The sequence below is a fragment of the Falco peregrinus genome, chromosome Z (assembly GCF_023634155.1).
Source record: "Falco peregrinus isolate bFalPer1 chromosome Z, bFalPer1.pri, whole genome shotgun sequence".
In the NCBI taxonomy this organism is placed as follows: Eukaryota; Metazoa; Chordata; class Aves; order Falconiformes; family Falconidae; genus Falco; species Falco peregrinus.
The window spans coordinates 12,110,659-12,137,650 of NC_073739.1; the positions used below are offsets into that span (position 1 = coordinate 12,110,659).

General features: G+C 44.0%; 1 protein-coding gene across 5 annotated transcripts in view; it reads left to right on the top strand.

Annotated features, from left to right (window-relative positions):
- MUSK (muscle associated receptor tyrosine kinase) overlaps positions 1-22,014 on the top strand; it is a 55,444-nt gene extending 33,430 nt beyond the window's left edge. For 2 of the 5 annotated variants that reach the window (XM_055791058.1, XM_055791059.1), the window contains 6 exons: positions 1,958-2,224; positions 6,848-7,023; positions 11,688-11,877; positions 12,216-12,407; positions 17,795-17,943; positions 20,018-22,014. In XM_055791058.1, coding sequence (XP_055647033.1) covers positions 1,958-2,224; positions 6,848-7,023; positions 11,688-11,877; positions 12,216-12,407; positions 17,795-17,943; positions 20,018-20,694 — 1,651 coding nt within the window. In that variant the 3' untranslated portion in view covers positions 20,695-22,014. Of the gene's footprint in view, positions 1-1,957; positions 2,225-6,847; positions 7,024-7,434; positions 7,459-9,853; positions 9,943-10,278; positions 10,439-11,687; positions 11,878-12,215; positions 12,408-17,794; positions 17,944-20,017 lie in introns of all 5 variants that reach the window. The other 3 variants (XM_005239287.3, XM_027789316.2, XM_027789317.2) reach the window with 3 other exon arrangements.
- Positions 22,015-26,992: the final 4,978 nt, after the last annotated feature.

Sequence of the window (26,992 nt, forward strand, 5' to 3'; positions counted from 1 at the left end):
AGTGATCAAATGCTCAGCCCTTTTGTCCTACAGTTGTTCTCAACATCTGCTGCACGGAATTCCCTTTCTGTGACAAGGTGTTGTGAGAATCATGTCTGCTACTCCATTGCAGCCCGGTCCATGTTTCCCTGCAGGTTTTAAAAAAGCAAGGAAACAAATATTAGCACTGATGGCTCATCAGACTGCTTCTGCAGCCCATTGAAGTCAGCAGCACAGGTGCCCCACGCACACTTGTGCCCTCTTTTGCCCCTTGGGGCTCAGGAAGGACATACTTTTCAGATTAAGCACAACGAGCATCATCAGGAAAATGTGAATAATGTGACCTCTGCCATGCCAAGGACAGCTCTAGCAGTGTGCTGGGAGCAGCTCAGTGCTGTGGGGAAACCTGCTCTGTGCCAGGGAGATGCCACGGGCTGTGGGCTGTAGGACTGGTACAGGATGCTGGAGGGTGCCTGTGTCACATGAAGGGGTGTCCATGAAGCCTTGGGTGATGCAGGGTGTCACAGCATCGCTGCTGTTTTGGTACTACTTCAAGGAATTGGTGCCTTCCTGTATATTTTAGCCACTGTGACATATATGAAAAAATAATTGAAAAAAATTTGACACGGAGCCCAAAGTAGTGCAGATAAACCAGGACCACAGAATGTCATCTGGAGTGAGCAGGATCTGAGAAGCAGACATTTGAGCATCCTATATAATCTTTTGTCCATGTACCTCCAGCTTTCTATAGAAAAACAGCAAGCACCCCCAGGGTTGACAATGGGTGACTATTTGGACAAGGGAAAAAAACAAAAGTCAAAGATACAAATAACTCTGCTGGCTGCTCCAAATGGTTGGCGTGTTGTGAATTGAACTCCCTGACCCCAGCTACACTGACCGAATGAGCAGTGGGGACAGCTGCACCCAGCCCTCCTCCTTCCTCGATTCAGCTGTCTCCTGCACACAGGGGAGGAGGTTTTCCCAAGTTTCCCCCTGCACTGAGGGCACTGCATCCCACAGGCTGCCTGAGCAGAGGACGCATCCTCACCCGCAGACCTTGCTGCCGTGGGGTGGCCATGGGAGCTGACCTGTGCATGCCCTCGCCCTACTGCTCTCTTCTGATGGCTGTGGGGAAGAAGGCGAGGGAGGGATGACATCTGTCTCCTGCTAGAGGCAAAAAATGCAGGCAAGATAAATAAACAGCCCAGAAAGGAGCTGACCCTGCTGTGCTTTTTATTGCTCCAGCATAGCTCTGGCCCCATGCTTTGCGGCAGGAGTTTTCGAAGTGGGAGATACGGCAAACAGAGGAGAAGCTGGACCTTGCAGGGAAGCATCAAAAGGAAAACTGCAGTCTTGTGCCTCTACCTCTCTGTTCTCCCACCCAAATGCATGTAGAAGAGAAGCAGGGTTGGGAGGGGTGTAGGAGCTGAGGAGGGGCAGGTAGGATCTTGGCTGGTCTGATCTTGGGAAGAATTTCCTGGCACATGTCGGGTGGAACTCTCCTGGCTCCTGCTTATTGAATCCATCCAAAATCAAACTGTTGCTAGTTAGCACAGCAAAATATCCTGAGTTATCACAGGTCTGCAGCAGGCAGCACCACTGATCTCTACTGCAGGGAAGCATGAAAACAAAACGTTTTCCCATTAGGACCTAGGGGCAGGGTGAGCGGCCATGCTAGGTCACAGTTGTGCATGATCATTCAGTCTTTTTGCCCACTTATAATGCTAGCAACTCTTGGCCAGAGCCTTAGCTCTGGAGCTTTCCAGAAGGGTGCTGAGATCACACTGGGGTTCCTTGCAGAAGTTTCATTCATGGATGGTATTAGGTATTTTTAGTAGTCATAACTATCTACCCTCTCCTCTGCCCTCTGTTAGCTTTACAGATGCCATTTTATTCAGAAACAGGGCCTAGACATCCTGCTCCTGCAACTGTTTAGGGTTGGGAACTTACCGTGTGTATATGCTATTGTCCTTGACAGCAAGCTGTACAAGGGTGATGCAGGCTACTGCAGCACGTACAGAGGTGAGGTCTGTAATGCTATCTTGGCGAAGAATGCTCTTGTTTTCTTCAACTCCTCCTATGCTGACCCAGAGGAGACCCAAGAGCTGCTTGTGCACACTGTCTGGACTGAACTGAAAATGGTGAGTTCATTCTGCCAACCGGCTGCTGAGTCTCTGCTGTGTAACTACATCTTCCAGGAGTGCAATCCCTCAGGAGCTGGGCCAGCTCCAAAACCAGTGTGCAGGTAAATGAAAAAAAAAAAAATGCTCATCTTTCACTTTAATTTAATGGGAATGTGTAGGCAGCAGGGACGTGGTGAGGGTCTGCCCAGACTTGCAGTAACACAGAGCGAAAATGGGCCCTCTGGGTTTGCATGGGTTTTCTCTTTGCTCTCTCCTCTGTATGCACAAAGATGACATGATCCAGCTCTCTCTGTGCTCATTGCATAGACTGACTTTCAGACCCAGGCATCTGTGTTATGTTGGACTTTTAGCAGTCAGTGTTGAAAAGAAATATCCATTTGAATGACATAATAGATTTAAATAATTAACATATTGTTATCAGTTAAATCTTACTAGGTCAGTATGTACTCCTTATTACTGTCAAATGTAATTGCTTCTTTGGAATTTTGACTAAATATGGTTACAGTGTGTGCAAAAAATCTGACCAAGGCAATACACTAAACATTCAGCTCTTCCTGTCATGACAGAGATGAAACAAAAAAAGGTGACACCAAAGACACTGCCAGTGTAATTATACCTAGCAAACCAAACCTCCCTCCCATCTGGCTCTTGTGTCCTCCTGTATGAAGAGAAATGTGCATAGAAACAGGGCTGGCAGGGACCCTGAGAAGTCCAAAGCATCTCCCACTACAGCTAATCCACTGCTGACAGGTGTCTGTGCAACACATCCCAGTGACAGGGACACTGTTCCCTCCCTGTGCAATCTTCTGAGCAGCCCTTCCCTCATTGCTCTCTGTCCTTCCACTGTGGCCATGGAGATGTATTTCTTCCCTTCCTTTTTGCAGTGAGATTTTACATCTTCCCCAACTTCCCAGACTAGAATAAAGACTTTTTTTCTGAGCTCTGATCATAGCTCTTGCTTTTCTGGCCTCTGAAGCCTCTGCTCTTCATCTTTCCTTAAGCACTAAGTATGTATGTACAGCCTCCAGCCCATGTTCTGTTAATGTTAACTATAATGGAATGATGATTGCTTGGTGTGCCTTGCAGAAGACAGCCCCACATAGATGTCTCAGGGTGAAGCTTTCTTTTTTCCTAACACAACTGCTGGCCACAACTGATTCATATCCCTTTTCAGCCCTGGAGGGACTGTTGTCTGGTCACTACCCATCTCACGTTTAGGCAGCTGACATCCCTGCCTAAGTGCAGGACTTTGCTCTTGTCCTCCTTGAACCACATCTTAAAACAGATTATTCAGATTTGTGTTTATCAGGAGAGCAGTCCCAAGTCTAGTGTCTCAACTAAAATACAAGTCTTCTCTGCAGACATGGCAAGCATGCTTCCAGCTGGACTTGGGCCAGATGTAGTTTACTGGCAATTATTTTTCCAGTTATGTAGGGACTTTTTTAGGACAATCAGAAACATGTTGTCTTCACAATCTGGACCTTTCTCATTGGTCCTCCTTCAGTATCTCTAAAATGAAGGGACAGAGGAAAATCCCAGTATGAAGCTTGACAATACATTATGTTCTCTGTTTGGTGTCTATGCTAGCATAGTAGCTGCATATATCGTATGAAAGAAGTATTATGTGCAAGTATCCACAGATAATTGTGCGGCCAAGTACTGAAACTTGCTTTTTGCTGGCAAACTCCTCCCTGCTGCCTTGTTGTTCTGCTCTTTGTCATTGCACCCTTCAGTACATGATCTCTCTGCCTTTTCTCAAGATGTGTGACAGTATTTATATCTGAGCCACACATGCACAGCACATTTGTCAGCTAAGGATTTTGCACAGCACTCCATGAGGCATTTTAGGGGGATCTGGGTCTTGCTTCATTTACCTCTGCTCATGAGTGACTCTGCAGGACCAGAGCTCATGGTGATTTGTCTGAAGGCCTGCACTTCATGGGCACTTCTGAAGTCAGAGTGACATAAATCAGCATAAATCTGCACTTGATCTGGAGCTAACAGGCATATCATTTGCAAATATGTCTAAATCTTAATGGACTTGCCTGGCATCATCTTTCTTCAAATCCACAAGCCAGCATTATGTTTTTTTCCCTGTAATGATTTTCCCCTGTAGTTTTAATGCAGATTTAAATTCAGCTTTCTTCATGACAAGAGCCCTGGCATGGCATCCTTCCCGTTTCCTGTTCCCAGAAGACTTCAGCTGGACAAGAGTTCTTGCAAAGCCCTAACCCAATACTCCTTGTGATAAGTCAGACATTTAATATGTACTTCTGAACAGCTGAGACCTTTTGGGGTTCTTGAACACATTTCACATGGCCTTGGTTACTTTCTATTTATCTTATCTGTTTTTAACTGACAACTTCATACCTCTCTGCAGAAACTGGCTAGACTACGCCAGTTTTCAGCTGAAATACTTAATCTATCTCAGAGGCCAGAGAATTCTCCCAGTTTTTGAGGGACGTATTTCCCTTGACATATTTCCATGTGGTTTTGTCTTGTTATTTATTCTCTGCACCACTTTTTCTCTCCCCATGTCATTTTTTATGTTAATTTTGGATTGGAAGCTAGCTAGCAAGAATAACAACTGACAAGCAGACTGAATAAAGCTTTTATAAAAATAATTAGGAGGTTAAACAAGATGAAGTGAAACAGAAGAAAGCAACATGGGGAAAAAATCCACTTAAAGTGAATTAGGATGCAATTTGATTAAAATTAGAGTTTTTCTGATTTTAATGGGAAAGTGATATCTCATCCCAGAATTCTTGATGACATCTGCCTTTTACCACTGGTTGCTTCTGTGATGGCAAAAGAAATCCCCTCAATTTCTGTTTCAACCACTGCTGATATGAAGTGACCAGGCTGCAGTGGGCACTCGTGTTGGGAAATTTCTCACTTTGGTCAGGTCTGTGTGTCTCCATTTCCTCTTAAACAATTCTTTGTGGTGCCTAAAATGCTACTGGCCCACTTGTTCTCTTTTGCTACTACTATTCTTTGTCCATCTGTCATTTACATGACATAAGATTTCTAATAATAATCTGAAGCAATCTTTGCATATGATCTCATCAAGCTCTTGCTGGTCAGGATTAAGTGTTATAATGATGGTATGAACCCAGCTCAAGGAGACTAATCATCCCTCCCTCTGGCTGCCTTGCCACACTCCTGGGATGGGTTCGTGGGTGAAGATAACCTGCCTTTAATGCTGGAGCGGACAGGATTGCAGAGGAACAATCTGCATTTTGCAGTTGCACACTGAATAAGGAGCTTGTTTAAGGGTGCTCAGGCTTCAGGACTGAAGGCAGCTAATGTAATCCAGATCTCCCAAGTGTCAATCAGTGTTTCAAATGCAAGATTTTCTCATTTTTCTAGCTAAACATTTCTTTACTTCAGAAGGTCATTCCTATTCCACATGTTGTTTAACATAAAAAAGATAAATTACACCATCTGGCTGCATCCTGGCTTTTATGGAAGTGAGGAAGGAATAAAGCAGCAGTGGCTAAAACCAAGCATGGGGCAGCTGGGCTTTAATGGCTTCAGCCTGCAGACTTGAAGGGCATCCATTGCAGTTGCAGAAAAGCTGCTGCCTTGGTAGAATTCCCAATGGCTTCCATCCTTCAGGCACGCTGGAGGGTTTGCGGTGTTGGTAGTCATTACCAAAACTCATGGCCATATGCTCTTGCCAAAGCTGTTGTATAAGTAGAGACTTCATCAACACAGGAGGTGTTGAATTTGGCTGAAACCTTCACCATAGACCCCAGCAGTACCTTTCTGCATCACTGACAGTTGGGAAGGATGTGGATCTGCAAAGGACTTCAGCTGAGCTCAGCAAAAGTAATCTCTGCACATGACCTCAAAGATGGTTTTGCGACTCATCCTCTCACGAACGAGTACATAAATAAGCAAATCACTGATAAATTGACTCACTCATGCAACAAATCTTCATTCTCAAACTTTTCTCAAACTTTCCGGTATGGTACAGTGTCTTCCTCCCCCAGAGCAGGTATTTCTGCTCTGTCCTTCTTCATGCACAGTTTCTGACCTAAGTAACATTCAAACATCCAAAGCACTTCTTGTCAGTGAATGTTTCACATTGTTATGGAGGTAAATGGAGGTAATACACTAGGTAGGAGATAGTTAGGTATCTTGTTTTACCAGGCACTGTAAGAATTTTGCTGCACACAGCTGAGAGATAAAAAGGAACTGAATACTTTTTGTGGATAAAAGAATAGAATTGGATGGGTGATTCTGTGAGGTTAAAAATACAGGCAAATATTTAGTTTTAAAAGGTTAAGAATTGCAGCTCACCTCCTGTCTTTTGTAGATGACATGTTAATGTGCAATTTGCAGAAGACAGGTGAGATTTTTAGAATGTACTGAAAAAAAGCTAAGATAACTCCAAGACATAATGTTTATTAATAGAAGATGGCAATAAATCTGTAGGAAAAGATACGAATGAACTCGTCACAGACTGTGGTGTGTGTTATGTTTTGAGCATAACCCTGCTTCATTAAAAGTGCAGCTTTGTGGGTTTCCTAAAGGAACCTGTTACATTTTATACAGAGTTTCCTTTATGGTACATGAGCCAGACAGTCTGACTCAAAGAAGTGTAGCCTGGTAATGGATTTCTGTCAGCCTGTGTAACCCCTGCACACCATTGCGAAGTGCAGCCATTGTTAACAAGCCATTGACTGCTGTATTTCACTGTTTTTTGCGAAATAATGTAGAGAGAATTGCCTTGCTGTAAAGGATCTCTACTGCTTTAAGGAATGGCTCTCAATGGAGGAAAACTCTCAGAAGGGGATTTACAAGCCAGGACTGATGCTTCTCAATCTTCCTGAATGCAATAGGCTGCCCAGCCTGCACCAGGACCCCAGCACCTGCACCCGCATCCCTTTCTTTGGTAAGGTGGCACACGATGCCTGTTGTCTGGAGAGCTGTGTTCTTAGTAAGGGAAGTGGGAGGAAGGATGTAATCCATAATTTACAACTAAAGTCTGGTGGTGGGTACCATCCTGTCAGTGCCTGTGCACAGAACTATGACAGCCGCATCAGCCTGTCTTGTTCAACTGAGCTGCAGGAAAAATCCCCTATGTAAATAAGGCCTGACTCCTTATTGAGAGGGTCATAACAATCTCATTGCCAAAATCAGTCTTAATGATGTCAAAATTGCCATTCAGGTGCCATTGCAAAGGAACAAGCTGCTTAAGCACCACTGGGAGGGAACTTTTTCCCATAGCACACTCATAAACAAGCATCCAGATATATTACATCCTGGAAAACCCCTCCTTACATTGTGTCTTGTCTTTTTACAGATTTTAAGAAGGAGAATATAACCAGTAAGTAGACTGCTCCAGACTCTGTGTTTCTAGAGGTGGGCATGATATTCTTTTTTGAGAATGCATCTTGCACAGTATTTTTGTGGTTTGCTCTGGTCCTGGCTGGCTGGATTAATGTTATATTACCAGGGAATGCCTGACCTTTCACATCCAAGGCATGGGGAAACTGCTATCAAGGTAATTCCAGCCCTATATGCTGTTAATGATGTGCTTACCTATGTCAGGTTGGTCTTGAAAGACCTTAATACCCAAAATGCCAAACACTCTTCTCCCAATCATCTCTGAAGCCTGGCTGTTTCTCACATGTCCCCACCATGACAAATGGTGAGACCTAGCTGTCCCTCACAGTGCTGCTTTGACGTGTGTCAGCCTCGTGCCCTGCTGCTGGTCATGGCTGAAACATACACACCCAGGTCTTCCAGCTGACATACAAAAAGTTTAAAGCTCAGCCACTGAACTTGGCCCATTGGAAAAAGGCAGAACCTCCCTCCTGCCATGCTTCTGAGCAGGTTAAGTCTCCAGATCTGGCAGTGCTGCACGGAGAGAGAAAGCAAAGAAAGTGTAAACAAGAATTTTGGGGAATTTTCTTTTATGGGAAGGCCTTGGCTCCTCAGGCCACCCAAGCCCCAGGTGCTTGGTGCTGCACACCTGGAAGACAGGCACTTCAGCAATCCATGGGCACTCCAGCATTGCTGCCCAATGCTTACAGACCACAGCTGCAGCTATCTTCTCCCTAGGGAAAGAAGCACAAGAGAGGAATGCCAGCAAATGAGTGGTGTATTCACAGAATGGTTTCAGCCACCTCTTGGGTGTTTGCAAGTTCAGGACATGGCCCGTATCTGCTGTGTAAATGTGTGACCTTTTTGTTCAGCTTTCATAGTATTTTCCCAGGGTGGCGTTGCACAGATGTGCACTATTCAGTCATGAATCAGGGAGACATAACAGTAACATTTTAGCAGTGTTGCCCCTCTTTTTTCCCACTGTTATGTGCACAAAGGTTTGGGAAGCACGAACCAAAATGTTTTCTAGCTTGCCCATCAAAATTAGTCATTAAAGACCACTTGGGCCACCTTTTTTATTCCCTCTGTCCTCATTGTAGTAAGATCATGTATGAGAGCATCTACATTTCCCAGGCCACTATGGAATCAGGTTGCTTCCTCAGTGTTGCTGTTGCCCCTAAAGTTCTCAACATGGTTCCTCTAAGATTTCACACTAATGTTTATTTCAGATGTGTGCAAAATTTTGTTCATGTTGGTTAGTACTCAATCATTGCTTTCCTTGCCTCTGATTGTGAGACATTTAAAATGCTGAGCTCAGACACACAACTAAGTTCCAGGGCAGCTTAACAAGTTTTCACCTCTACAGAACTACAAGTTCTTGTCATGTGGGGGCTGCTAGCTTGTTGTGGATGTGAGACATAACATGGTAGCTTTACATATCAATCAAAGAAGTACAAGTTAGAGCATTTTACTTTGCATTTGTGGTGGATTAATTGGTTTGTGACATCCATGGCCATTCCTATACTGAGGTGTTTGGGTACCTTGGACTACAAGAACTTGTTCTTATGTTTGAGTTCACTCACCTGGAGCAAATGTTGTTATGGGTTTCTAGTCACCCATGTGTACTTCCTGGTGCCTGGTGAAAGTTCAGAAAGCTAAGCTCTTTAAAAGACTCATAACTGCCATCCTGAGCACAGAGGGTGATGCAAGAAGATAAGAGCAGATAGCCATCACGATGCATTTACTATGTTCCTCCTACCGGAGAAACAGGACAATCTGTGAACATAAGTTAAAACACGTAGCATGCATGCATGCTGGAAAACATAAGCTGGTTCCAAACATTCAGTCTAAGAGGACAAGCACTGCACAGAGGCAGGGAGGAGAGATACCACCATAGGACTTTATGAATCCCAGCCCTCTGCTACCTACCCCAGGAATGTGGGTGTCTTCCTGTTAGCACCTCTGTAACAGTGCAGGCTGAGAATCATGCAACCAGTGCTGCAGTTTGCTTTCTGCCTTGGTTTGGCATGGGTGGCTTCACTGTGGTTCTATTCTGCACTTTCTGTGTGGAAGTGTTGTGGACTGGGTAAGTGCAACACAACCATTGCAGGTGCACGGCCTGTTTTCTCAGTCTGAAAGAGCTCTAGTTCCCTCTTTGGAATGGATGTGATCATTTTACCAGATTTGATCTTATGTATTGAGGTCAAAATCCATTAAGTATGTGCAGGAGGCTAAGCAGTTCCTTGCCTGCCGTTGTCTGGTTCTTCTATGCATTTCAGATCTGTTGCTAATTGCCTCATGATCTCGTGTAATGACATGAAGTTTATTGTGAGTTCTTGCTGCAGGGCATGGTCTGTAGATGCCTTGACCCCCATGCTGGTGTTTTTTTCCTCCAGGAACTTGCTACAGAGGCAATGGCCAGTTTTACCAGGGCTGGGCCAACGTCACAGCCTCTGGTATTCCCTGCCAGAAGTGGAGTGATCAGGTACGAATCAGTGTGAGTCCCGCCAAATGGAGAGCCATGCTTGAGGTCTGCTTTTCCAAAGAGTTTCCCAGAGCTGAGCAGCCCACTCCCAGTGGAAGGGCTAAGCAGGGGACAGGTTACCATCACTCTTGAGTTCACTGGTGTTTCACACTCTGTTCCTGTTTCAATCTGCAAGTTTCCCTTCCTGTAGCAAGACATGTTCTCTGTCATTCTGACAGACTACTGAAAGGCTGTTTTACCTCTGCCTTTCTTTGCTGCTTGGTTTTGTTTTGTTTTATTGACACCCGCGGGAAAAATTACACCAAAACGCTAATCCAGTTTGCTTCCTCTCCCAAGGCTCCCCACTTGCACAGGAGGACTCCTCAGGTTTTCCCTGAGCTGTCTGATGCTGAGAATTACTGCCGCAACCCAGGAGGTGAGAACGAACGTCCCTGGTGCTACACAAGAGACCCATCTGTGATCTGGGAATACTGCAGCGTGTCTCCTTGTGGAGATGGTAGGCAATTGCAATTTATGGTTACTGACACAGTGGTTGTTCTGGGGCCGTGCAAGGTGTTTGCATCCTGAGTGCTCGAGGCCTCACCAATCTGTTCTGTCTTCTGGATTCAGCCAGTCCTGGTTCTTCTCACGGGTTCACTCAGCATCTTTTATCAGAAGGTATAACATGTGCCTTAAAGATGGAAAAATGAAGACAGGCAAATTGAGCACCTTGCCCCAGATTATAAGGCCAAAGGATGAAATAAAATTTCCTGTTTTATTATGAATAATGGATTTGCCACACTGCGTTTTGAGGGGAAAGTAGGGTTTTGGGCTATTTTCCAAAGCTGTTTTGCTTCTGGCAGTTTTTTTTCAATAATAAAAAACTATTCTAACTAAAAACAAATCTGAAAAAGATGGAAACATCTTTGCTCTGTGATGCTGAAACTAAGTCTTTCTGTTATTTCTTGTTCAAAAAACAGAACAATTTTTGAAACATTTTTCATTCAAGATGAACAGTTTCTGAATCTCAGTGTTTGGAAATAAGAATGCTTGCACAGAACACAGGGGTACCGTGAACTTAAGGGAACACAAGTCAGTACTAGTTTAGCTGGCCTTAAAAAGAAGAGTTTAAATTTCTTTTTGTTCTTGATCATTGCATGTACAGATTAGTATTTTCTAGAATGTCACAGAAAGTACTCAGCAGGTAGGTACCTGAATATTATATTTTTTTCTAATGATACAGCCAAATGTATTTTACACTAGTTTACCATATTTGCCCCATAAAGACACAGATGCAAATTGTTGAGGCAAGGGGATATTTCAGGAAAGTATCACTGTGTACTTACTTGGTCTTACTCTCCTTCCTGCAGATTCCTTTTAGGACACATGATAACACACTGTGGTCTATATTGTAGACCATTGATCTTTCTCTCTGCAGACATTACTATATTTGAATACTGTTGAGATCATCAGATGTGAACTCTCATCTGTAACTCTTGCAAACATTCCTTACCAGAACTGTGTTTGCAGCACATTGGGGACTCTGTCTTGGTCTTCACCAGATCCTGGGTTTTTGCATTTGGCACCAGAATGGGTTTTGCTTCCTACAAACCAGGCTTCCCTACTATAGTCCTCTCATGCAGTCATACGGCTGTATCTGTAATGTCAGTAATTTCCAGGACATCAGTCTGACTCTGTAAATACTTGTTAGAGAAAGCCCTATAAACTAGCAGAGGCATAACATTCTGATTTGTTTTGCATTACAGCTTCATTATCACTAGGAACAAGAAAACCAAATGGAAAGACTCCAAATCTTCCCCCTCTTCCTACCTTTTCCCCTACATACTCCATGACTGTTGTCATCTCAATCATCTCCAGCTTTGCCCTGGTTGTGATTTTCGGCATTGTCACCCTGGTTTGCTGCCGTCGGAGAAAGCAGTGGAAAACCAAAAAAAGGTAAGGCTTGGGCCTTAAGGCAGCAAATTCTGCTTTGAAAGAGGACTTGCCTGTTTCTGAGAGCACAGTCCTGCAAATGCCTGGTAGGGTGTGAGCAGCCCTCCCTTTGCCTGTGGCAGCTCAGTGCAAGCTCTGGCAAGTCCTTGTGGCAGACTAGATGCTGGTCTGGTGACTGTTTTGGGGACATGGCATGACACCTGGTTGCAAGGCTCTTTCAACAGCTCGGCTGCACCTCCCTTTTCCATCCTTGAAGAAACTAGCCTTGGAGGAAATGCAGATCGTTATCTCCCAGTTAAAGGCTGTGCACACACTGACTGAAAACTGCTCTGTCATTTCAGAGATTCAGAGACACCAACGCTCACCACTCTGCCCTCTGAACTCCTGCTGGACCGGCTGCATCCCAACCCGATGTACCAGCGGATGCCCCTTCTCCTCAATCCAAAATTGCTCAGCTTGGAGTATCCCAGGAACAACATTGAATATGTGAGAGATATTGGGGAAGGAGCATTTGGGAGAGTCTTCCAAGCAAGGTAAGCAGCCTGTATGAGTCCTTTTTAACTGGAGGTACCTGGGAAAAATTGGCAGTTGGACAACAACTTATCTGGGCACTGGAAATCATTTATTCATTTACTCAGATCAAGATCAAATGCATGTGTACCAAACAGTACACTCAAGCTTGAATAATTGTTCCTGTTGTCCACTGCTTCCTGTTGATATTAAACTTTTGTCACAATTGGCTTTCCTGTTCTTCTCTCTAGTATATGTAATGTCTTACTGACATACCGAAGTCTGGTGTAAAAGCTTACCTAAATTTATCATCACTGGTTTTGCCAAGAGTATTGCCTGTGACATGTGACCTATTGTGAAATTCCTGCATTTCCCAGTACTTGCAAATTGTCTGTGTGTGGTATCCTCCATTATAATGACAACACTGGTCAGTAATTACCACAGAGGGCAATGTTACGTTATAAATGTCATGCTACAGTTAGGTTCTGACCCGGTTTCCATTTGATTCAGTGGCAAAACCAAACCAAACCAAAAATCTCCTAAATACCCAACCTACTTAGGCCAACATTATTTTTTTGTGTGTCCCCCCTTTAGTTACTCATTTTTTATTCTTAGAGTTTGCAGCCATCGTTGCCTGTTTTAAATTTAAGATATTAGATGAGATCCCAGTTCTGTTAAATCTCATGGGATGTGAGACCATACACTTCTTCATATGTGAAAAATGTTTCGTTGAAAATCCCAGAGATGAACCCAGTGCTGCCTAGACTGAAGTGGATGGAGAGTGTCTAGTTAGCCTTGACAGAGCATGTAATTTCTTCAGGACAGTCTTTGGCCAGTACTTTACTCCTCAGAAAGTCTCACCCCCAAGTTCTTGAAGGAAAGTGGACAGACTGTCCAGTTTCATGTTTACTCAAGATAGTTTTCTTTGTCCTTTACAGTTAACAAGTCTTGGATGTGGGTGATTTTGTAGCTCTATCTGGAGTAGTGTATGATGACCTCAGAAAACCCAGGGGAGTATCAAAGTCCCACTGGGCCAAGACCTGCCTGGTGGAACCAGTCCCATGGACTTCAAAGACAAAGGACCCTAAGGACTGTCCTGCAAAATGCAGTCATAATTTCAGATACTTTTAATGTTTATAGTTATGCTGTTGATGTATCTGCTAAGAAATGAGTTATGCACAGGTTAAATGTGTTAGAGCAGGGAAACAGTTTCAATAGCTCTGATGGATTTTTTTTCTAATGAAGGGATGCATTTTTTCTAATGGAAGAAATGAAGGCATACTTTTCATTAATACAGAGAGGGCTAAAAATAACAAAGTTTGAAGGGCACGCAGTGGGAAAATTGCAGACACTTAGCCTGTGATTGATTGTTAGCCTGGGTGGCAAAGTCGAACGCATCCGAGCTTGAAACGAGAACAAAGCTGCAGGAACTGTGCCGCAGCTGCGCTCGGGGCGCTGTACACTAACCAATGCAGGAACACAGTGCAGCCCTCATCCCAACCTCAGCACAACTCTTGGGATGCCACCCTGCAGAGTGTCACCTTCCTGCTTGCACAGCAGGCGTCTTCACCACACCGTGGGTGCACAAGCAGGGCAGGCAGTCTTTGACTCTGTACTGCGATCTTCATTATAATTTAAGTGCTGCACAGACCTTTCTGGGCTGGAAATGACTCTCACCCACATCAAGCAGGAACTCTCAAAGGGCATTCAAGTGTTACTAAAAGCACTGGGTTAAGCAAGTGCTAAAGTGGTGTAAAGACCTTTCATGTGGATTTCATCCCTCCCAGTGCTGCAATTTCCTTTAATTAAACCTTTTTGCTATTTTTAGTGGAAACCAGGAGAAAAAGGACAGGGGGGAGAAGCAACACATCTTCTTAGCCAGCATTTGCAAAGTGAAGAGTACCATACCCTGAGAAATGTCCGCTGTCTGTGGCTCAGGGAAGGAGCCCCAGAAATATTGCTTCTAAAGGGCTTCCTTATTTTTATTAATATCTCTGTCAAAGTCCCTTCAAGGCCTTATATTTCCAGGAAACATTTAAGGCACGGCATTTCTGTGCACCGCTGGCAGATCAGCGCAGACTGCTGATCCAGTAGTGCCAGCTGTGTATCCCTCCAGTTTGCAACAATCACAACTATTGTTGCCTTCCCATCTCAGATGGATAATATGTACTTGTCTACATGTGTTAAATGGACATCTCAAGCTAAGTTTAGCAACCTTCTTACTTCTACTGGTCTCATGTTTCTCCCTCTCCTGTAAACACAGCTATGCACATGGTGCCAGTGATGCCTTTGCCAATTGGCTTGCTGTGAGTCCTGATTCAGTGTTTACTCACTCCTGGGTCAAGCAACATGTTAGGACAGGAAGTGTCTGGCTATCATTTACTAGCTTCTCCTGAGAGGCTGCCATCTTCACTGGGGGCAGCTTCACAGTGGAAAGGATGAGGAAGTAACCAGTTATCCTAAGATGTTCTTAAAGCAAGACTCAAGACCTTGTTCGGGTCTGTCCCAACTGGGTTGTGCCAGCTGACTTAGGGTCTTCTGCCTGTGGGAAGACCATGCTGGCCCCACGTGCCACCAGTGGAGCACCAGCCCTGTACAGTTCAACACAGACCAGCATGCAAGTTTTTTCTCAGAGCTGGAGCTGTATGGTCCAGGCTAAGCCCGAGGCCCCGGACTGCCTAAAATCCTGGGTATGGGGGTCTTTTTTAGCAGTCTGCTAGGTCCCCACTGCAAAGGCACACCTCATCATCTCTGCGTGTGACAAGCTGTTCCTAAGGTCAGAATTTCTCAGACAGAAGTCTCATATTGTTTCCAAATGCAAAGCATGTTTCTCCAAACCACAACACAACAAGCCGCTAGCAATTCAGAGCACTCTCCTGCCCACATACGATTTTTTTTCGAAGGACAGGGTAAAGGTTGGTCTCCACCAGCCTCAGTAGGTATTAATTGCATCATTTAATGTCTAATATGGAAGCTATGTGATGCTAAGGAAAATGTGGGACAGGACACAGACTCTCTGTTGGTAGGCTTGGGGTGAAATCCCTAACTGCACCGCTGGTTAGTTCTCTGAACGGCAGGTACCTAAAAGCCAAATGCTGCCAGTGTTGTACAAATCCATTGGTGGTGAAGAAGGCAAGGACAGCTGCTGTCCATCCTGTGCACCGTGGACATTTCTCGTAAGCATTTAGATAATAATGAGAGAGAATACCCAAGGTAATTTCTGTTGATGCATCCCAGTTCTAGAAGACATTTACCTGTTTTCTAGAAAGGACGCCACGTGCTGATCTGCTGCCTGAATTTTCCTGGTTAATTTCAAAAGCAGCAGCTTCCCACTGCTCCTGCGTAGATGTGCCCCCTAGCCCTTTGTGCAAAGACTGTCTTCTAGACACCAAAGGGTTCAACTTCAACAGCTCTCTGCCAAGACTGCAGAGTCTGCCTCTGTTGTGGGTCAGTGTGGTTTTCCCAGGTCTGCTAAGAACTGGGCTGAATTAACACATGAGTTACCAAGGATGAAATTATTTGCTGTTGCCTGAAGGCCCATTATAAGGCTTTGTGCATCTTAATCTCACCTAAATTACATTTAGGTTAATTTACATTACAGAATTTCAGTGACGACTAGATGGATGGTGAGTAGAGGGATGGATGTACTTCAGGCGTTAGCCTGGGGTGAGTTTCTTTCTTCCAAGAATGTGAAACAGGGCTGTGCCTGCCCCTGCTTTGGCACTGCACTAGGTCTGCACTAGGTTTGCTAGCCAGTGATGAGTGGTAATCTACGATGAGGCTGTTTGGAAGAGATAAAGACTCTCCTCATTTTACTTTTAAATGCTCTACCGGTTTCTGCAGACAGCTGCTGCTGACTTGCTCATGGACTGAGATTAGGCAGAAGCTGGTAGATGCCACTATTTCTCCCCTCCTACTAGATTGGAACCTCATTGCCAGCACAGGGGGAAAAAAAGGAAGACATTTTGCTGTAAATGAAGGCAGTAGTAGACAAGTGTGGAGTCTGCTTCTCTGTTCTGGCTTGCCAGACCGCCTCACCCAAGTGTCTCAGCTGTGATCTGGCCACCTGTGAGATTCCTTTCTTGATGGGCACCCTGCCATCTTCTGACATTTGACATTTACAGCATCCAAGTGCAACTGTTGTGACAGCCATATGTCTGGAGTAGATGACAAGGAAACTGGAAGTTTGCTTTGGAAATCGGAACCTCCTCTTGGAGCTACAGAGCAGTAAAATAACCTGGTATTTGAGCAATGGTGGGCAGTTGGGCTAGCGTAGTAACATGACACGTAAATGCACGTCACTCTCCATGGGCTCTGGCTGGCTACCTGTAAGGAGTGCGTTTTAACTGCAGGACCCCTGGGAAGAATTTGCGTGGGCAACAAAATGGACATCTGAGGTTTGACACATCTTTGAAGAGTGGAAAGTTACTCTTCTTTGGCAATAGCTACCTCTAAATCTTTGGCAAGCCCATGTAATTAAACTTGTTGAGGGCACAGTGACCTGCGGATAAGAAAACAAAGTGAGCCTGTAATCGCTTTAAGTCAGGAGGCTTTGTTTCTGATAGATTTGTGTCCCTAAGCTCCAGATGAAGATTCACCAGTGTCTTAACATGGGTCTATTCACACGTTACATTGCTCTTCAGACAGGACACATGTATACTTTGTCCCCTCTGTCCTGTCATCTGCTTCCACTTGCAGGAGCATAGCTGTTTCCTAGACCTCAGCTCCAGCACATTAAATTCAGCTGGAATTAGCTCACGGGTTTATAATAACTTGTTGAATTACAGGCACACACATATGCCAACAGTGGCAAAAGGGTATTTTCCTTACAAAACCAGGGAAACATGCTTACTATAATCGTTACTTTCACTCTAATAGTAGCCAGATGTACCAATACCATCATTGTGCCAGGCATGGGACAAAACACAGTGAAAAGAGGTTCTTTCAACATTCTAATATATAATAGGTTTGTTTTTAAGTCTGGTAAGCTCAGCCATGACACCTCAAAAGCAACTTGTTTGGACTGAAGAGTCCATCCTGACCTCCATGAAGTTTCTGATGTGACACCAACCCAGGTAGATGCTATTGCTCACCACCCTGTTATTTGTTTATCTCTTTACCAATCATGGTGAACAGTCTGTATGCAGAAAGAGCAGTGGCCAAAAAAAAAGCTATATTGGGTTTAGTCTCCTTCAATTAAATTAAATGTCTCTGTACTTTGCAATGCAGACATGCCCAAGAGTGAAGATGGTCTTTCATGTTCCTTCATTCGATGCTGGGGCCTTCCACTTTTTCATTTTTGTTTTCTTTTTTTTCTGTCAGCCTGTCCATTTGCACCAGAAACAGAGCCTACATTTAGTGTGCATATGCATCCATCACTGATGCTTCCCTTTCTCCTCTCTTCCTGCAGGGCCCCAGGGCTGCTGCCATATGAGCCTTTTACAATGGTGGCAGTGAAAATGCTGAAGGAAGAAGCATCTGCAGACATGCAGGCTGACTTTCAGAGGGAGGCAGCCCTCATGGCAGAGTTTGACAATCCGAATATCGTCAAACTTTTAGGTATCTGAATGCCCACGTACAGGGTACCACCTTCTGCAAATCCGCTGTGGGGTTGTTGGGGGTGCAGGTGCAAACACACATGCTTGACTGGCTTGGCGCTTAATGCAAATGGCAGTGCTGGTCTTTTTTGTGAGAGAAGATGCCTCTTGCAAAAGAGGTGAGCTTTTCGATGTGCTAGTGCATGCTCTGCTGAAATGTCTGTCACAAGTGTCAAAATGTAGGTCTGATACTGTTGTGTGAATGAAAAGGATCTTGCATTGTAATGGAGTCTCCTTGTCCTGCACTGAGTACGTTGTTGACCATCTTGCTGCCTAGCTCTGCTTCCAGTTTAATAACATTGGCACAGATATCTTCAGGGAAGGCACGAGCTTCCTGGAGCTGTGATTTATTTTTCAGATACTTAAAAAAAGACGAGGAACAAGTCTTGTTACTTTTATGGGTCCCCACTTAAAACTGTGATGTCTGAACACGCACTAGCATTAAAAAACCAAAATGAAACAAACAGAAAAAGGCAACTGCAAAAATTATCCCTTCCTTCCTTTCCCAGGGAAAGGAAACCCCAGTTTATTGGGTATTTCAGAAAGTCTTAATGATGTAGCTTGGCTAATAGGGTGTTCTTCTGTGAAGAAAGCTGCTAACCAAATTTTAATTCAGTCAGTTTTCAGTTTTTGACTGAAGTAGATTTGCTAGCCACCTTCACATAGCAATTCTGATTTAAGCTGTTGTGTGCAGATTGGAACCCTGTGAACAGGCAGCTGAGATCATCATTCATTGCAATAGGAGGTTCCACAAAATTTGGAAATAGATAAATCCCATTTTTGGGAAAGCTGGGTTGCTACAAGTACTTTGGCTACAGAAAAGAAAAGCAGGAAATGCCCCAAACTCAAATAAACATTGTGTTTATTGTCAACACATTTTAGGTCCGGAAAGGGCAAAGGTACAGGAACAAACTGGTTTCATATTGTGGGAGTGTGGAGAAAACAGCCATGTTGTTGAAGACAGCTTAGATGATAAAACTTTCACATACACTCCTCATGCTTGTCAGATCCTGATTTTATCACACTGGGAACAGTTATCTGTTTTTCCTCAAAGATTCAAGTATTAGGTCATTGACAAGAATTTCAGATTTCACAATAAGTTGGATGAACCATTGCTAAATGATGGCCCTAAGAAAGCAAAACACATACATTTTAAATGCTGGCTTTTGCTCGTTGGCAATTTAATAATAAGCAGACAAATATTTTTTGCCATATCACTGTATGCTCTGTAAAACTGATGGGAGCGGGGTCCTGTACTGATTCTGGCCCCAGGTAAAGCTGATGTAGGGTCAGGCATGTGTCCTTCACTGGGACTAGGTTCTGCATCTATTAGATGTGGTAAATGTCTCCTTCCTGATGTCTGTTTTTAATTTGTCTTTCTTTAATTTTTTAGTATCTGTCATGCCAAAAGTAATTTCTGCAACAAACATTTTTTTGCATGATATGTTAAAAAAAAAAAGAAAAATCCAGAAGAAGTTGTAGTGGGAATGTCTTTGCGTTTCAGATAACCCACTGAAGCCTTGAACATGCCCCTTGTGATTACTCCTGAAGTCTTCTGCATATGTGTAGTCCCTACATCCATATCATTATAAGTATAATTGCAACAAACAAAAGAATTAAGAAGTACAGGGATCAGAATGATAAAGGTTACTTTCTTAAAGTTTGTCCTTCCAGTTGCACCCGGGGAGAGGTAATACTTACATTAATGCCAGCTTAAGCAGGATTGGGGTCTTAACTAATCATAGGTCCAAATGTATATCTTTTTCCTGGGATGTCCAGACAAATCAGGCAACTGCATGATTTATTGGCATCTCCCACAGAGCTCAGCATTAGATCCCTGGTGAAGGAGCTTCAAAGACACAAAGGGATGCATGCAAACTTGGTGGCACTTGCATGCTTCACCTTTCTTTCCGTCCCATCATGCATTGTTGAAAGTCTCCCCTTTGTGTAAGTGTTTTTGGATTTTTTTTGGTTTTGCACAGCAGAGCCCACTTTGCTACCCAAATGACCGGTGTGTTGTGTCTATCTTCTTCCAGGTGTGTGTGCTGTTGGGAAACCAATGTGCCTGCTCTTTGAATACATGGCATATGGGGATCTAAATGAGTACTTGCGTGACCGCTCACCCCGCAACCTCTGCAGCCTGGTGCATGGTAGCCTGGATGCACGGATCAGCCTCTCCAACCCCCTGGCGCTGTGCTGCACCAGCCAGCTCTGCATTGCCAAGCAGGTGGCTGCAGGCATGGCGTACCTCTCTGAGCGCAAGTTTGTCCACCGGGATTTGGCTACCAGGAACTGCCTGGTGGGGGAGAACATGGTAGTCAAAATAGCCGACTTTGGTCTCTCAAGGAACATGTATTCGGCTGACTATTACAAAGCAAATGAGAACGATGCCATCCCCATCCGCTGGATGCCCCCTGAGTCCATTTTCTACAACCGCTACACCACAGAGTCTGATGTATGGGCCTATGGGGTGGTGCTGTGGGAGATCTTCTCCTATGGCATGCAGCCCTACTATGGGATGGCTCATGAAGAGGTCATCTACTACGTGAGGGATGGGAACGTACTCTCCTGCCCAGACAATTGTCCTCTGGAGCTCTACAACCTGATGCGCCTCTGCTGGAGCAAGCTGCCTGCTGACCGGCCAGGCTTTGCCAGCATCCACCGCATCTTGGAGCGCATGTACGAGAGGGCTGTGGCCACCCCGTCAGTCTGAGGGGTGCACCTGGGGACGTCCCTGGGTTCACCCATCCAGGCTGACTCGGACCAGCCTGTGGGGTCCTGAGCAGCAGCTCTACGCAAAGCCCTGCTTTAGGGGGAGGAGAAACAACTTCTCCTTTGCCAAGCAAGAAGTGTGGACTGCACCCCACTACAGTGGGCTATACCTCCCTGAGTGGAACTGTACCTCCAAAATGACAGTGCTGTCCCCTGGCCACCAAACCCGGACAACTGGGTTTGGTGAGGGTGGTGGCTGTGCCAACTCATTACCTACGTTAGGCATTTCCAGGAGCAGAGTTCCCCAGGGAAAGCAAACCAACATTTTGCTGGTGTCACTTCCCTTCCTCACAGGTCCCTCCATATCCTTCTGCATTTATGGTCCTGGCGTTCACCTTTTCCCTCCCTTCCTTAAATGTTTTCAAGTATTATTTGAAAAAAAACCAAACAAATGATTGCAGAAATCAGTCTTTTTGGGGATATTGTTATTATTTTATTTTTCGTACTTACTTCCTTTTGTAGAAAAAGGATGTTTCTGAAGCCATAGGGCACTTTCTTTTTCCTTTTAACTTCCATTTCCTCTTTGACACTCATGAACATAACATTGACAGAGTAAAAAGAGGAGCCTGCAGGACCACTGGCAGCTGCCTGCATCTCATGTTACATGGACAGGCAAACTCCTGTCAAGCATGGAGCCTTAACGTTTTCAAAAGTGGAAAATCCACAGCGAGGTTCATTTAATGTTTGTTAAGATCTCATCCAAAAACTTGCCTCAGTGAATTGCAGCCCCGAGGCTACAATTCACTGCCTTCCCCTGCAACAAAGCCAATTGGAGTTAAGGGAGAAATTCAGGCCAAAGGCCTGGTCCCGCACCTGGTAGATCTCTGAGTTGTATCTGTTTGCCTTTGCCTGCCTGCAGTATGGTCCTCACTGCATCCAAAGCAGGAAGAAATGCAGCCCCTCTTGCAGAAATGTGGCAGGTTATGCTACTTACTTCTCTCCTTTTCCTTTCCAGTCTTTGCCTCCTGTTTCTGGTTTTCCTTTCCTGACAGTAGCTCCTAACCCCTGTGAGCTCCTACTACAACGTTTGCTGGCCACCTTTCCTTGTGCTGCAGTTTACAGGTGCAGAAGTAAAGAAGGTGGAAGCCTGCCATCAGCTGCCTTCAGAAACAACCTGCCAGTTAGGAGAAGGTGGAAAGGGGTGTGTTCACACTCTACACGAGAAATGTTGTAGACTGTTCATCTGTGGGGCAAAGATGAGACTGCCTTCATTACACATGGTCCGCAGCCCATCCCCAAACACCAAATGTTGTTTCTCTGCTAAAAGTTCTCCTAATATGATGGATGCTTCAGTACCAGAGAAAATTATATTCCTCTGAGGACAGGTTGTGCTGGTTAGTTCCTTTGGCTGTGAGAAGCAGTTGTCCCAGAGCCTCATCACTGATACGAAATATAGCCAGAGGCAGGGATGTGCATTATCCTGGCAGAACAGGAGTGCTAGTGAGTGAGCGGTGGGTGTGGCTTCCATAACTGGGACACACTGGTTAAGTCTATTCAAGAAACAGCAGTTAAGAGCAGCCTTCTGTAGGGCTTCTGTAGGATACAAGGAGTATCCTTGTTTTCTGGAAGGTAGGCTTGAAAAGCTCTGCCAAACGTGAAGAACAAAACTGGAAAGCATGCACCTTCCTCTGCTGTTTTACTGTAATGTGAGCTAGTTGTCTGCTACATCATAAGGTTATTTTCTTCTTTTTTCTTTTTAAATAAGCATAGTTCATTCTGGTTGTGGCCACAAGAGCATAGTTCAGTGTTTTCAAACCACTGGTGTCAATTTCACTTGAAGCAAAGAACTCACAACTACCCAAGACTGTGGGAAGAAAGAGGAAGCTCTGTTTGGCCTGCAAAATGTTGAAACGCTAAAAATGCTTGGATATCTGCACAGTGAGCACAAAATGACCTGTGCTATCTTTCTCATTTAGCAGCTCTACCATCATGCCACTATGACAGAAGAGCTTACTGAGGTTTAGATACTAAAAAAATATCCCCCTGAGAACCCCAAAGCCCTCTGTTTAAATAAAATAGTGACCGGAGATCCTTACATAGCTCCTGTTACCACATTATGACCGCCTCACAGTCCTCAGTGTTGAATTCTGTTAGGTTTTGTCAGTTACCTGGCTGTCCTCCCTGTGCTGCAGCAGCAGGGTTGAGGAGGCAAGTCTGAATGGATGCGGGGTGAGCTGTATCCCCAGCTGAGCAGAGGTGCCTGCAGCCTCTGCCAAGCTGAGCCCCACTGCACAGTCCAGCAGCTGCTCCATCTCCGTAATGGAAGGTGTAAATTCAAGAGCCTTGCAGTGCTTGTGGAAGCAGGGGTTTTGCCACTCTTTCTAGAGAGGGCATGGCCAGACCTTGTATGTGGGTAGTGGTGTGAGTCCAGGTACTCGGCACCTCCTCTGAATCAGCCAAGTCTCTTAAACCAAGAAAAGGGCGCAAGAACAGGTGGCAAAACCTGCAGCATATGCTAATGTGAACATACTCATTTACAGTCTGAAGAACAGTCTGCTTTTCTTCCTTCTAGGATCCCAGTGCTTTCCTCAGTTGCTTGCTCTCCATTTCCCCCAGCTAGACCGCTTTGAAACCACAATCATGGTTTTCTTCTTGTTTTCATGTGGGATGAAGTTATGTGCCTGTAATGTCACATGCTGTGAAGTTTCCCTCACTTTGTGGAAGAAGGACTTCCACTAACTCAGAAGGGTAGCCCTTTTCATTGCACTTTCCTAGCCCAAATTCTTATCTCAGTGACCCCATGTTCAGGTCAACGTGGGCCTGCAGTTACGAGTGGAAAATTCAGTTTTTCTTGTCCAGTATTGCAGCCTTTGCACTATAAACATGCACCGCAATGTGTGGTAGTAAGTGACTGCAGGTTGGGTTGGAAAATGCTTCCTGCATTGTAAGAGGAAAGACATAATTTCAAGATCAACTCACGGAGAAGCTCTCTGCAGCATGTTCTCCAGGGATGATAATCGCTCCTGCATCATAATCCAGGTCCCTAAATCATGATGTTCTTTGAGTATTGAATGGTAGACAGACCTGCTGCTGCCTTGGTGTATTAGCTGGATTTTAGCCTCAGTTTCTTCCTGTTACACACTTCTCAGCCTGTTAAAAGCTGGAGGTTGAATTGCTTTCATAATTTGCCTTCTTTCACAGCTTTCTTTTCTCATCCTTTTGTTTGAGACTTCTGCTTTCTTCAGTGTATGTTATATGGTGTGCTACTCCAGAAACTTACACACTTTCTGTTTAACTACAGCATAATTCAAATTTTGGATTGGAATAAAGCCAGGGATTGTGAGACAGTAGAAGAGAAAGGAAAATTTGTTACTCACAAATTCGTTTGGAAACAAAAACTATTTTGCAGTCTCTAATTTGGCTTTAAAATTCATATAGAGAAAGACCATGAACCAGAAATGAATATTTTTGGTGCTTCGGTTCCCATTCCCACAGATGGCAGAGGAAGCCTTGCAGTCAGTGGCACTGCATGAGAACCCTGAGGAGAAGAAGAGATTTGTAGCACATTTGATGTACCCATTCCCTCTGCAAGTGCCCTGACTAGATCATTTGCAGCATGTATACAGCTTTGTCCTGGATGACATAATGTGAAATTTGATCAACTAAACAGTGCAGAAATCCTCTCAGTTTCCCATGACTATTTAACAGTTGCATTTAACATACGTGTTAAATTCGATTCGTATTCGATTAGACATTGCCTGCAATGTGATCAGATTTGGTTTAGAGGGATTGCCTCTCAAACACACTGTGGAAAAAATTTAACTGTCTGGTCTCATTTCTCCAAGGGTATCTCATAATTATTATTCTGTGATTTTTTGTTATGCATTTCATGAATGATGGCTTTGAAAGACAACCCAAACAGAGATGTACATTTCTTATTATCCCAAACTGTGTAATTCATGCATGCAATATTTTATAAAATAAAGGGATAACAGAAAGGGGTAATACTAAGTCTTATCTCTCTGTTCTCTTCTTGCTCCAGCACTGGATTTGTTTCTGAAAACGGATGCATTTCATTATATTGAAACAGCTTTATTACAGCTTTAATATCACAGTGGTTATACCATATGCAATTGCCCTTGTAAGGTAGCCTATTATGTGTGCTCAAAGGCATGTGGTTTTGATGGGTTAAACTGTGTGCTATAGGAACACACTGGGAGACTATAGACTGAATGAGACAACTCAAGATTGGAATGACATCTGTCTCACTCCTGATTTCTGCTGGTGTTTGTGCCTGGATTGTGCCTGTGAATGAAGTGCAGTATAAAGTCAAAAGGGAATTGAGTTTGGTGTCTGTAGAACCCCACACAGAAAAGTTTGTCACTGATGGGTTTACCTAAAAAGTCAGAACTCCTTTTTCTGCACATGATTCTTGAACATGAACTCATTCAGTAAGTCTATGAGAATTTTAACTATTTTAAAATTAATTGCAAATATTTGACAATCAGAACTGGAAAGTAAAACTGAACTTCCTGACTACTATTAGCTAGGCAAAGCATGAAGTATATAGTATATTCTTTCTCTCTCTGTTTTTTTTTGGTCCAAATATGATGTGAAATGTTTTCTGCTAATAGTCTAGCTTGAAATCTTAGGGAAAAAAAAAAGTGTTTTGTAAATGCAGTCCTCACTGAGAAAGTCAATAATGAACTAGGAAAAGCTACTATTTAGTCCTTTCCGTTGGGGTGAATCCTAATGAAAAGGTTGGCTCTTACACACCAACTTTTTTCAAGGTGTGAGGAGAAGCGGGATCTTCATTTCCCATCACAAAACCAAGTGGTCTTTGAATCTTTAGAAACACATTTTTGTAGCCTGGGCTAAAAGGTTAACCTCATGACAGAATCTGTCATCTCCAGCAGTGTGATCACTTCCAGGCTCTCCTCCCTCCAAATCTCTCTGAGATCACCTGAACTGGTCAGCACAAGCAGATGTCCCCAATGTCATGAGTCACCCTGAGTATTTTGGATAGTACAGCAGTAACGTTGGCCCTCCTGAATGAAGCAATGAGAGTAACATGTGGTTGGGAATGTAATGGATTATTTAATTTTCCTTGGCTTTTATTTGTGTTCTCATGAATGCATATGCTTGTGTTTGTGTGTGTATAGGAACGGACAGGGTGAGGAAGCACGCTTTGTGTGGAGGGAGAAAGAGGTTTCAGTCAGCCTTCCGTGCAAATTTCTCATTGTGTCTTTCAAAACATTCACTTCACCCATTTCCACTCTGTTTAAAACTTCTCATCTTCAGCTGGATGTAATGACATCTTGCTGTCATCAAAGGAATCTTGAGGTCTTAACAGGCCTTTGCCAAGTCCCTGACATTACAGCGATGTGGGAGCTGCTACCCCCTCTGCTGCCAGTGTGGAGCTCTGAAGTAAATATGAAACTGCCTTTCGTATTTCATAAAGAAATCAGAGTCCAACACTGGTTGTCAAATGCAGAATTAGGATCTTTTACGTATCAGCAAGAAGGGAAAAAAAGGGGAAAAAAGAGAAGTCCTGCCAATTTACCACCTCCAACAAAGACATAGAACCTGCTATAATAACATAATGGATGTTTTTCAAGTTTCTCAACCTTAGGAGAGAAAATATGCACTCATTCACTGGAAAATATTTAGAAAATCACTTTTTTATATAGTCTTGCTGTATTTAGCCAAGAACCTTCCCTAGAGGTAGCGCTCCATACTGGTGGCACAGTGGCCAGCTGTAAACTTAAAATGGGTAGTATCTGAGGAGCTCAAAGCTGCCCTTAAAGCCAGTACCTATAATTTTCTCAGTGCAGGAGGTGGTAGCCTGGAGTGAAGGTTGCGCTCTATACCACTGACATATTTCTGTGCTAGCACAGCATCTTCTAGTGTCCTGCAAATTTAAGATTAAGTAAGGGTTTCATTAGCAGCTGATCGACAGGATGTTTTATGATGAATTTGGACTAACACGCATCAATTAAATAATTGATTATTAAAGATTTTTTTTTTTCTGTTTGCTGTGATGCTTTAAATCTCATGCCATTTATAGGCCAATGTGTTTACTTTGAGATAACCACGCTATACTGGGCATGAGTGAACACGTTGAGGCACTTGTATGTTTACCTGCCCTCCCCCATGGCTGTTATGTAAAAGAGATATTACAGCTTGGGAGTTTATATAGGCTAGCAAAATTTTATGTAAACAAACAACTTAATGGAAGAGGGGACCTGTGCAGAAATGAGAAGTGCCATATGAATGAATGGGGGTAATTCACCCTCTGA